This window comes from Podarcis melisellensis, assembly GCF_964234715.1.
Source record: "Podarcis melisellensis genome assembly, chromosome: 5".
In the NCBI taxonomy this organism is placed as follows: Eukaryota; Metazoa; Chordata; class Lepidosauria; order Squamata; family Lacertidae; genus Podarcis; species Podarcis melisellensis.
Genome location: NC_138537.1, coordinates 69,569,408 through 69,581,868, shown reverse-complemented (window position 1 = coordinate 69,581,868; position 12,461 = coordinate 69,569,408). Strand labels below are relative to the sequence as shown.

General features: G+C 45.4%; 1 protein-coding gene across 2 annotated transcripts in view; it reads right to left on the bottom strand.

Moving 5' to 3' along the window:
* The window catches only part of UNC5B (unc-5 netrin receptor B), a 155,518-nt gene that overhangs the window by 24,533 nt on the left and 118,524 nt on the right, over nucleotides 1-12,461 (bottom strand). For both annotated transcript variants that reach the window (XM_081913081.1, XM_081913080.1), the window contains exons 3-6: nucleotides 10,097-10,240; nucleotides 7,496-7,599; nucleotides 1,876-2,056; nucleotides 802-969 (exon numbers count right to left, since the gene is read on the bottom strand). In XM_081913081.1, the coding sequence (XP_081769207.1) occupies nucleotides 802-969; nucleotides 1,876-2,056; nucleotides 7,496-7,599; nucleotides 10,097-10,240 (597 nt within the window). The remainder of the gene's footprint in view (nucleotides 1-801; nucleotides 970-1,875; nucleotides 2,057-7,495; nucleotides 7,600-10,096; nucleotides 10,241-12,461) is intronic.

The following is a 12,461-nucleotide window of genomic DNA, read 5'->3' as shown; positions in this document are numbered from 1 at the left end:
GCTGTAGGTTCTAACTACTACAGCAGCTTCCTCTTTTTTAAAGCACCGCCTGCTTTCTTGCCACATCTGCCAGTTGTCATCCTAACCAAGCATAAAATGTAATTAAAAAAACCCTAAACTAAATGGAACAGATTTGACTAGCACATGCATTCCCAAATCTGCCTTTCTTAAGGTTCCAGCCTCCCATGATCACATGTATGATTATTACTTTTCTGCTTTCTTTTGAAGTCTAAAAAGAGCAGCCAGACATAAAAGTACATTGAATTCTCACAAAACAACCCGCTTCTTTATTGTTTATCCTGTTTCGTCCCTCCAGGCCGCAAGTGTTAAGAGCATTGTTATTTTCCTCAATTCCTTGCAATAACACATCTTGCTGCTAGCAGATGCTGTGATGTTAGCAGTTCTTCCTGTAAATTATGAGTCTCACTTCAGTTGTGACTCAACATAAATATCATTGCACTATAATGTACACAGAACGTTCGTACAAAATGGAATATTGGATGCCTTTCCCCAAACCCTTGATATTTAAAGGTAGTTCTAAATAAAGAATGAGCTGTTTTAATAAATGACATTTGGAAACTGGTGGGTTGTTTTCTAAAGCAGATATGGTTCCCAAATGCTTTGCTGCCTGGCTCCTGCTGCTTGAGATACTCTAACGCTCTGTACAGGGTACTGAGTCTAGGTCAACTGGCTACATCAAGCTTTGCCACCAGATTCTGTGCTATACAAACAGAAACAGCCCTGTGTGTGAATACAGCTCACTGTGCAGAGTCCAGGAGTGGCTGTCCGAGATGCCCTCACCTGGGCACATAGTGCTGCAGGAGATCTTCTGCAAGGACTGTCCATCGCAAACGGAGCCACCGTTGAGAGGCGCAGGATTGGTGCAGGTCCGGGTGCGCTTTTGCCATCCACGACCACAGCGGTTGCTACATGGGGACCATTCTGACCAGGTAGACCAGCCGCCATTCACTATGAGCAGGGAAGAGAAGCAAAGGATATTAAAAACCATGAAAGAGCAGACAAGTGAGGCTATCTCCTCAATACCAACCTAGCTGATTTCTTTCTCCTGTAGCCACTTCTAATGTTACAGCTGCCCACACTAAATATGCTGGGAAACACCCACATCGTGTTGGGTTCCTGTGGCAGCTGTAACATTCAATAAGTCCTCACCACCATGGCTGCCCCAATCATGCCAGGGTTGCACATTTTTGGTGGAAGCTGGCACCAGACTGGACACTCTCCATGTGCAATTACCACAAGAGGGAAGCCCAAATGCTGCATCTTCTCCACCACCAATCAATAATAATAAAATGTACCTCTGTAAGAACACATCTATTAAGGAACATCTGCAAAATTGTAACGCCTGTGAATCAGAGACCTGCACTGGTTGTCAATTAACTGCTCAAGGTGTTAACTATTGGTACTTAAAGCCCTGAACAGATCGGGACCAGTTTATTTGCGAGATTGCTTTACAATGAAGCAACCTATAACTTGTAAGAAATCAATCAATCAATTGATGGGGAAACTGCAGTAACTCTTGCAGTAACTATTATTATTATTATTATTATTATTATTATTATTATTATTTACCCCGCCCATCTGGCTGGGTTTCCCCAGCCACTCTGGGCAGCTTCCAACAAAATATTAAAACACAATTGCAAGTGCTATTAAATTCAGTGGGACTTCCTTTTGAACAAACATGTTTAGAAGATCAGGTTGTTATTTGCATTTAATGTGGATGATTACATACTGCATGAACCCAGTATTTAATTATACATGCACACATATATACGTTACAGAAAACTGTGTTCCCATCTTCTCCTTACCCACCATGTGAATAAGCCCCCTAACCTGCCGAAAGCAAAAAGTCTGTACCATAGACAATGACGGTGGCTGTGGTGCTCCTCCGTTTGGCGACAATGTTCTTGGCCACACAGGTGTAGTTGGCAGTATCAGAAAGTCTGGCTTGCTTGATGATGAGGTTATGGTCAATGGTTATCAAGAAGTTGGTATCTTGGGCAGTGTCAACCACATCATCATTCCTCAGCCACTCAACCTAGAGAGAGCCATGGGGGGAGAAAAACAGGGAGGAAAGGAATAGGGAAAGAAGGTGTTGGGACGGGTAAAAAAAAAATGAAGGAAGGAGGAAGAGGGAGCCACTGTTAACTACTGTAACACACACACTGCATGCAACATGTGATCTTCATTCCAAAGCCAGATCTATAACTATAAGTTTCTTTTTTTAAAAGTTGTAAGTTTCCCTAGCAAGCCATGGGACTTTGTCATTCAGAGCCTGGAATTCTGTTGGATAACGCTCCAGGGGTGGAGTCAAACTGCGGGAGAATCACAGTGCCTGCTGTGGCCGCTGAGACTTATAACTCATAACTGCTGCCTCCTGTGTTGTTTTTGCTACATTAGCAGCACGGAAGCAACCTCTCCAGGAAGCAAGCCTGGGCAGTGTGTATGGAGGTCCCGGGCTGTCCAGATTACAAGACCCCCCCCCACTCTAGGCCTCACTGATATAGTCCAAAAGAAAGTAGAGCGAAATTTGCCGCAAGTACCCATGACAGAAAACTCCATTGGGTTCCTGTGGCACGTATACGTTTGCCCACTTGCCTTACTGGTACGTGCAATATCCTACGTAGAAGTAATACTGAGTAAGCACAAACAGGCCTTATTTATGAAGCATCCTGAATCTTGTGATGTTCAACCATTTTTTTAATAATAAGCAACCCTGCCTGTCACCCCAGGAGCCCCTAGTACCATAATGCACCTGGGCTTTGCTCATTGTTCGAGAAAGGACAGACTTTCTTACAGATAACCTTTCTATTTTTAATTTTGTTCCCATCTGCCACACCAGCTGGATGTGGAATGGCCCAGTTCAACCACCGCGCTGTTTTGTTAGCAAAAAAAACACAAGGCCAGACAAATCGCAGATTAATTTCTTACATTTGTATCCTGCCCCAAGTTGCTGAGACCAACAGTTTTAGCCCAACAACAACTCTGAAAAGTAAGTTACGTTCTGAGAGTGTGAGACTGAAGGCTTCAGGCGTCGTCCACACAGGTGACAAAGTGAAATGGGAACGAGATGGTGGAGTCCTGAAGCGATAGACTAGACTGCACCATTTTGGGCTGAAAGTGGTGTTTTGCCATTTCAGCAAAAAACACAAAACCTTGCACATAGAAAACTAGCTCTGAAGGGGCTGGACTAGGATATGCTAGCATCCCCCCTCCCGTTTCTAAAACTTGCCAAACAGGGTTGTTGTTAAAACATATGTGTGCACTCAAAACTAGTACAGTATTTTGCACCTGCAGCCTGAAGCAGAAATATCCATTCTGCCTCCTCATTCACCTGCATGCATGGACCAGGCCTCTTGGTGTTCTAGAGGCAGAAACCAGGTGCTACCCTACAGGACACTATGGTCTACCTGCCCTTAGCTTGGATTGACCTGTCTCTTCATCGGCACTCAGTCACCAGGTATATGCGTGTGTGTGCTTAACTGCCTGCACTCCATCTAGACTGAGCATCTTTACACCCCAGGCACCTAACGTTAACTGCACAGCCATATGATGCTATGTTGGTGGCGGTGGCAGCGTTACCATGCCACTGCAGTCACAAGTCGCTGGAAGCTTCCTGCGGTAGCAGCAACAGCAGAAAATTTATGTCCCTGGGATGGTGCCACACACCCAAACAACTGCTCTGGTATGCGTGTTCATAAAGTGCCAGCAGGGAGGTGGCATTGCCCTCTGTTTGAAAGCATGCTGCACAACACTTGCAGAACCAGCAGATTTGGGGGCAGCTGTTTGCCACCACTTCTGTGATACTCCCCGAAGATGCAGCCCCACTCTGCCTTGTGACAAGGCTGCGACACCCTGAGAGCCTCACGGAAGGGAGCCGGGGCTGGAGTTTCCCCAAATGCAAGCTAATGTTCCAGCCGTTACACCAGTTGGGCCGTTTACACAGGAAGTACCGGGTCACGGGGTGTCAAAGGCTAAAGATGACCCCTGTGTGAAGCTCTGCCACTGTCAGGGGAATTCCAGGAATGTTGATACGTCCTAATTCTAATGGCTCTCCCCCTCACTGGAAAACAATTCGTTCTGTGTTTTCCTTGCTAAATCCTGCGAGGAGTTAATGGCTGATCAGCCCATGCAGGAGGGAGGGAAGGCTGGGCTGAACAGGTGTTGAGGTTAAGTACATTATTAGGTGTCAGAATAACAGATCCGCTGCCTAAAATAAACACTTCTGCTGAATAATGAAAGCAGACGGCCTCCGTGCGAGGCTATCCATCACGGCCCCGATCCGGCTCTGGGAGCCGACTCATTTACCTCATGCACACTTTTTTTCTCCTGGCTGTAAACTGGCAATCTGCTAAGGTGCCAACACTCCCAGCTGGAATTTTATGGCAGTTGCTTGGAAGAAGCAGGCAGATGTGTGTGTGTGTGTGTGTGTGTGTGTGTGTGTGTGTGTGTGCGCGCGCTTCTGTGGTGTGCATAGTGGGGAGAGGGTGGCTGGGCAGATATCTGAGAGAGGTAACAGCTCCCCGTGATTTATTAATGGGCTGCAATGGGAAAAATTGCATCCTTGCCTACAATTATTCACATTCATGGTGTGCCTTCAGGGAAGGCGCAGATGTGCCCAGCTGTAGGAGGAAGGCAGGAAGTTTCTGGTTACCAACCGCCAGCAAATTTGGAGAGTGGTTGGTTGGTGGGTGGGTGGGTGGGTGGGGGGACAGATATCTCAGCAACCAAAATCTATAAAACAAGTCTGCATGTCCGAGTTAGAATAACACCCTAAAATTGAAAAAGGAAAAAAAAGCAGGAGACAGATATTTCAGGAGGCTTTTAAACATTTATTCCAGCATCTGTCTTATGGAACAGGGGAAAGTAATACATTTAATGGGAGGGCAGCAATCACCATTGGAGGCAATGCTACAGCCCTAGCTCATGAATCTCAAAGCATTCTGCCAGAACAAGCCTGGTAGGAAAAGATATATATCACTGTCAGGGAAAGTGCTCTAAATCTCCAGGTGCAATCTCAAACCTGGGTCCTTTGGAGAGCTGGTCTTGCTTAGCAGCCATCTCTTTCCCAAGCAGACCATGGACCTCCTGGACACAAGTACTTATTTGTGACAGCTCCCTGTCACTCTTCCTGCCCCCAAGTAACTTCCCCTGCATTCTTGCCTAAAGGTTTTGGGTGATTTCAGTTGGCCATTCACCACGTGATTTTATGCATGTTAAGTTGCACAGCATCTTCACCACCATCTAAGAAAACTTGGCAAGAAGAGGCAGGGTGATTTTTTGCCACTCCCTTGATTGTGTCTGATCAGGTGCAGATCAGGTGCAGGAGTGTGGTAAAGTTCTCCTCACCACCTAATACAGAGGGATGGCTTATTGAGGGGCTATGTCAGTTGTGGGGAACCCATTTGACCCTCCAGATGTTGCTGAACTCCAACTCCCATTAGCCCCAGCAAGCATGGCCAATGATTATGGAAGTTGTAATTCGGCGACACCTGGTGGGCCAAAATTTCCCAACACCTGGGTTGGGAAATGAACTCACACTTTAGACTCCATTTCAGGATGCACCCACTGTTGTGGCTGCTTCCTCAGTTAGTCTACAGCAACCTTTGCCAACATAGTCCCCCCCCCCCAATGTTTTGTAGTACAACTCACTGCATCTCTAGATAGCATGGCTGCCCAAACCATCCATGGATCATCAACATCTCTGGATGTTGCCCTTTTGTCTGTTTGCGGGAATATTTGTCCCCATCATCGGTTTGCACCCACAGTTTGTTTATTTATTGCATTCTTTCCTGCCCTTCTTCCAAGGAGCTCGGGTCAGCCTTCATAGTTCTCCCCTATATTTCATCCTCAGAACAACTCTCTGAGATACATTAGGAGAGAGTTGCCGAGGGTCACACATTGAGGTTCGTGGCTGTGTAAGGATGCAGGTCTCACCTGCCCTAGTTTGACTGTTTATACAGACTCTCTCTCTCTCTCTGCTGTGGGCCTGAACTATAATTGTGTCAGCCAGCTTTCTGCTCTGCTCAGAGAGGCTTGCAGCGTATCTTCTCTCTGCTTGTTGAGCACTGTGAGCCGGTTGTGTGTGTTGATGAAGTGGAGGGCCTGATCTGCTGGATGGATGCTTCCACCTTGCAGCGGGAGGTTGGGAACAGGATGATATTTGGGTGCTTTCCAGCTCTGCGTCTATGCCCTAGCCTGATAGCGGTACTGTAAAATAAAATGAGGCTAAGAAGAGTTATCTTCTGTGGCTTTTTGCATGAGCAGCCTTATCCTAATGGGTATTAGCAGCATCACACACTAATCCGTGTACTTCTTGGCAGCTCTGGCTACGTGCCCAGTCCACAGCCAGCACCACCAGTTTTGAGGAGATACATGGTGCCAAGCTGAAGCGACCTCTTCAGAAACAAGATTCATCTGCCTGCCTCACAGCAACCCTCACTGAAGAGATCAGAGCTGTCTACAAGGGCAATTCCTGATCAGAAGCCATGATGAGCAGCAGAAATGCCAGGCCATAGTTGTTGTGGCTATTATGTTTTGGTTTATTTTTTACAAAGCGGAATAAACCTCACTCCACCAAGCTTCCTCCCCTTAGGAGAGACAAATATGCCACGAAAGCCTTGAAAACTGTGTGTAGGGAGTGCAAACGAGAAGAGAATTGCAGCTGCCTGACCTCCATGTGACATGGATAAAACTGTCCAAAGTAACAGGATAGAAGAAATAGGGCCAAAGGCGACACTGAGGTTGGTGGCGACGGGGGTGGTGGTGGTGTAAAACAAATAAATCCAAGCTCAATGGCAGGAGTGCATTGGAAGGGTAAGATTCCTTTCTGCAGCTGAAAAAAACCGGCTGACTAATGGAAGCTTAGTATTTTCACAACCAGGCAGTTGAAACAGGTTTGAGAACTCAAGGCTAGGCTTCTTTTAGGGCCTGCGTGGGCCCAACTAAAGAACTACAGAAAGCAAATAAAAATTAAAACACCTGTTTTCCCCCTAAGGGTGTTTGTGTGTGCGTGTCAAAATGGCTAAATTGTGCAGTTCTCTAAACGGGGAACATCCCCAAAAGCCACGTAGCCTGGACAGTGCAATCCTACACAGGCTTACTTGTGTAATGGTACTTTCATTTGAGTAAACAACGCCCTACACCTAGGACTGAAGTGTCAGTCTATTTTCTGCTAAGCAGGTACCTACAATGAGCCAAAGTGAAGGGAGACAGTTCACATTTATGGGCTGAGGAAGGAATGAAACAAGTATAGAATGTTCTCTTTCTCAGTGATCTGAGATAAGCCCTGCACACCCCTTGGCACATGGGAAAGTGCTACATGTGCTCTTTAGTAACAGTGACGCTAATCATCACGCAGAAACACAACATGAGCATGTGTCGCCTTGTGGGAATAATCGCAATTCAGTTCCGCAGGCTCCTCCCAGCTGGCGGCTGCTGCCACCAACACCCCCTCCCCGTGGTCTGCCTTGCTTACCTCGGCTGTTGGCACTCCTTCAGGAGGGCGGCACTGCAGAAGCACTTCGTGATCCAGAGGAACCTCCTTCCCCAAGGGCTCCTGGTCAAAATTCTTCCTCAGGTCTAAGAATGGGAAACAAAACAAGCACCAGGCATCAGTCCAGGAGTCACTTGCGGAGCTCAGTTGCCTTGTCATACCGGCTGAGAGAGGGCGGCATGTCTAGAGCTCAGCATGAGCTTAGGCTGGGTATGCACCAGAGATTTAAAGCACATTTTTCTCCCCTGCCCACAACCCTAGGAACTGTATTTAGACTTTAACAGAGCTACAACTGCAAGCGCCCTTAACCAACGACGGTTCCCAGGCTTCTTTGGTGGGAGAAATGTGCTGGTTCCTTACTTGGCAATTCTTACTGAAATGAAGATTTGGAGGTTTGTGGAGAAATGCACTGCTTAAAAGTCCTTGTGGTGCCATTCTGTTGGCCTCACAGGTTATCTCAATAAGGGTTTTCAGAAGCACTCAGATGATCCCATCGAGGTAGTTAAAGGAGGAATGGACATGCAGAGTTTGTATTTTACACCCCAGATATATTTACTTGGGAGTAAGCCACTTCTACTTCCAAAGATGTATGGGCTTGCAGGGAAAAGGAAGTCTCTGCTGAATGTGAATGTGCGGACTGTATTTTCCGAACTATCACAAATCAAATGGGTGAAACAGTTGAGAGAGGACAAGGTTTCAGAGCCCTTCATAGCTGTTCTCCATAAAATGTAGGACATGATATTTTTGTGTGTCTGCTCAGGGCCTGGCCTACCATTAGGTGGTGATGAGCTGCTTCAAGCAGTAGAATCTGGGTGGGTGGGTAGCAGTGGTAAAGTGCTGGACAACAGAGTTATGTCTGCTGTACATCATGCCTTCCAATATCTAACTAATCTAACCGAAATGCTGAAGTAGGAGACAACTACAAGTCCAGCTGGCTTTAGTATACAGTGTGCAAAGAGGAGATCACTTTGTGCTTGCTTCAGATGGCAAAATTTCTTGATCTGCCTCTGCCTCTACTAACTCTACTCCCAAACAAAATATCTCAATTCCCTACTATTCCTTCCCCGTGCATCAAAACCTTTGCTAAAATGTTCTGAATTCTGTACATCAACATTAGAGAATGATTGCATCGCTTGTAGCCACAGGGAACAGGAATATATTAGAAATATTAAGCGACTTTTCTTAATACTTGAATATTGCATCAGTTTCAAAGAACTTTGTGTGCTTAACTAAACTGTATCACGAGTAAACAAGCCCCAGTATTAACCAGTAGGTGGCACTATAACCCACCTAATTACTCTCAAGCAGTTTTGACAAACTGTTCCAATGAAAATAAAGGCTGTCCAAAGTAATTATTTTTGAGGATGATTACGATGATGACAATGATGATAATTTGCTGTCTTGTTTTATGAACAAGACTTGATCGTTGTAGATCTTATCACAGCATGATCTGCTGGAACGAGAAAGTTCACTGGCTAGCATCCCTCAAACAACCACTGCTTCTAGAACTGCATATTGCAAGTTTATAGTGCCTGTTCGCACAAATTTCTAATCCTTGCATTTCTAATCCTTGAGAATACATTTATTTTTAAATTTTTGTAGCATGGGAAGGGAGCCATGTAGAAAATAAAGCCACATATTTTGAAACTAGTGTGGAGTGCCCAGATATATAAGCACTGCATATTTTTTAGAAATAAAAATAACATTGTGCCTTTTGTGAGATTGGATGTGTCACACCAAAAAATGGGTGGAGTCAACCCAAAGTCATGTTTAGTCCGCCATCTTGCTGCAAAATGACACCTGGCATCTGAACATTAACAAAAATTGCCACTCTCACCATGGGTACCACCATGCCAAAATTGGAGATGCTATATTGAAAAGCAGCCAAATCTATTCTATGCTGAAAAAGAGAGGAAGTCATGCCAAAGGGACATTGCGGTCTGCCAGCTTGATTAAAAATGGCAGCGAGTGTCCAAATATCAGTGAAGAGCACTGCTCCCACCTCAAGAACTCTCGTATCAAGTTTGGCAATATTTTTCCAAGCGGCATCCGAACATAAAGACAACAAACTTCCCCTGACATCGAAATACCTTGCCTCCATCCTCGATTATTAAACACACAGTAAGGCCTAATCTTTGCCATTCTGATCCCACCGTCAAGGGCTCTCATTTTCTTCCATGAGAACGGGGTAATAAATATATGAACATATGTGAAAAGCCCATTGAAATCCTTAAATCAAACAATCCAATAAACTATGATGAAATGAATTCTCTTTTGTCTTGTTCTGCTCATTAAAACAAAACCCCCCACAACCCTCACCAAGGAAAATGTAACTTAAAATTCTCCTTTCCAACAAAGGGTATCCCTCCTTATTTCTGTTACACACACTCTCACACCCCAACGTGCCCAAAATGTATAGAACAGCTCACATTTGAGCAAACATGACCTGCTTACAATGTGTCTCTTGGGGGGTATATTCCGTCCATCTCTGTCCCTACATACAAATAGACTAAGTACCTGCAGAGAAATGCACAGTATGAAAAATACCCGTGTGAAGGAGGGTTAAACACATTCAAGACCTACATGCTATCCTGACGTAAGCTCTTCGGCTTTTGGTGGTCCCAGCAGAGCTCCATGCCACACACTGGCACCAGTAGTCTTCTAAGCCAAAGAGTTCTTCCACTTGCTGTCGAGAGACTTCAATCTGGACTTCTCTTACAAGGAGCCCTGGAAGAAGAGAAAACAAGGAGGAGGGTTAATGATGAGAGCCAGGGGGGATGAGAAGCTAGGACAGTGGACTCTCCTTCCTTAGAGGTTTCAAAGCAGAGCTTGGATGGCCTTGGGGCCTGGAGGCTTTAGCTGAGATTCTTGCATTGCAGAGGGTTGGACTCGATGACCCTTGGGCCCCTTCCAACTCTATGATTCTATCATATGGGAGGATATAGAAGTGCATGGAAGTGAGAAATGCATACACATGGCTGAAGCAAGGGTAAAAGGGGAAATGGTGGCCCTACACACCAGAAAGAAGGCATGGTTGAGTATAGCATCTATGGTTTCCTCACTACCCACGAAAAGAGCTTCAGTTTATTTCATGATAGCACTCGTCAAATATCTGAAGAGCTGTCCTGCAGAAAATGAAGCAGATTTCCCCCCCTGTTGCTTTCAAGCTCCCCGCCTTGCATGAGACTTGACTTATGCAATTACATATGGTTGGAATTAGGGTTGAATCACCATCACACAAAGTCAAACATGTGTAAGGTGAGGGTTTACCGTAATGTAGAAGGCAGCTCCCAGTCTCTCTTTTGGGCTAGGTAGCAGATTTGGCAGGGTTGCCTCATGTGGCACTTCCTTGGGATTGTAGGGTTGGAAGCAGAAGTAAGGTGTTGGAGGAGAGTGTTGTGTGTGTCACGTGGCTGGCTCTGTGTCCCCTGAGATGGCCTGTTGCCCTCCAGTGGAGGATGCTGACCCACAGCGAGTGTTTCAACTGTCAGTATGATGGAATGCAGGTTAGGGCGCCATCTTGTCTTTTGCCTCAGGCAACAAAATGTCTTGAGCTGGTCCTGCCTCTTCCAAACAACGACCAAAGATTCAGGAGCCCTTTCTGACTTTTTCATCTTTTACCTCCACCCCAACTGCCCACAGAGTGCTTCTTAAAATTAAGTTTGGAATACCTGCTTTGCTTGAAGATGGCCCAAGGTTTAATCCCCAGAATCTCTGGCTAGGGGGCTGGGGAAGAGACTTCAATCTCAAACCCTGGAGACCTGCTGCCAGGCCATGTAGATGAGAGTGAGCTAGATGAACCAATGGTCTGACTTCAGTATAAAGCAGATCTCAATGTCCACACATACCTTCTTTAATTGGCTAGGAGGCATGTACAGTCCAGGACAAAATCCTAATATCTTGATGGGCTGTCGCCCTCCTTTTAAGCTATCTACAGTTGGTACACAGTTTTCTTGGTCCTACTAGGCCACATAAGGGCGGGGAGATCTAGTACTTTCATGTTATAGGGAAGATAAACTTCTGCCAACCCTAGGGATAAAGTGGGGCAATAATGGTTGTCATGTCTGTCTGTCTGTGTCTGTCTGTCTGTCTGTGTCTGTCTGTCTCTCTGTGTGTGAAAAGAGGCAGTTGCAAAAAGAAATAAGTGGAAGGAGGCGAGAATTTTAGACGATTAAGAACTGAGTACCAACAGGCTGAGCAAATGAAATATGTTTTGAAAGAAGAAGCTCCTCAAGTCATCAGGGAGGCTGTTTCTGGTCAAATGAACTTCCCATCGAGGGCAGAACTCTAGAGTCACCCAAGGGTGATAACTCTGATAGAGCCATTATCAACATTCAGCTGTTTTACGAAAGAGCCGCTATTACTACTGGCTAAGATATACCCCATTACTCCTCCTGTTTTAGTGCAACCTTAATCGCTTCACCGTCGCATTAAAAATCACAGCCTCAATTCAGCAAGGCACATAAGCATGTGCTTTAATCTTATTGCCTTAATATAGTAAAACCTCGCTGCCAATTGTCTACAAATGAAGAGCAGAGTGGATTCAGCAGCAGTTGAAGCAACTGTTTCTCTTGCCTTTCCCATTATGACAATTGTATTTCATTTGCTTATAAAACACACACACACACACCCTAACGGTGGTACTAAAGCTATGCAACATGAACTGAAGATGTTTATGCCCTCAATAAAGATGGCTGCTACTTTAATGAACATGGTAGGTAGAGACAGATAAAGGATTTGAGCCCGTTATGGCTGACATTTCCAACTGCTTTCTGTGGGTCTGGGAAGCTGCCATCTTATTAATAAGAATAGGTCTCAGAAGCCTCTTTCTTTATACTTTAAGGCATCTGCTCAAATTCCAAATTACCAGGACTGACCCGTTCTATAAGTAAATGGTATATTTGCTCCATGACCTTCAAATCACTGCTGTTTGTCAAACCCAAACTTA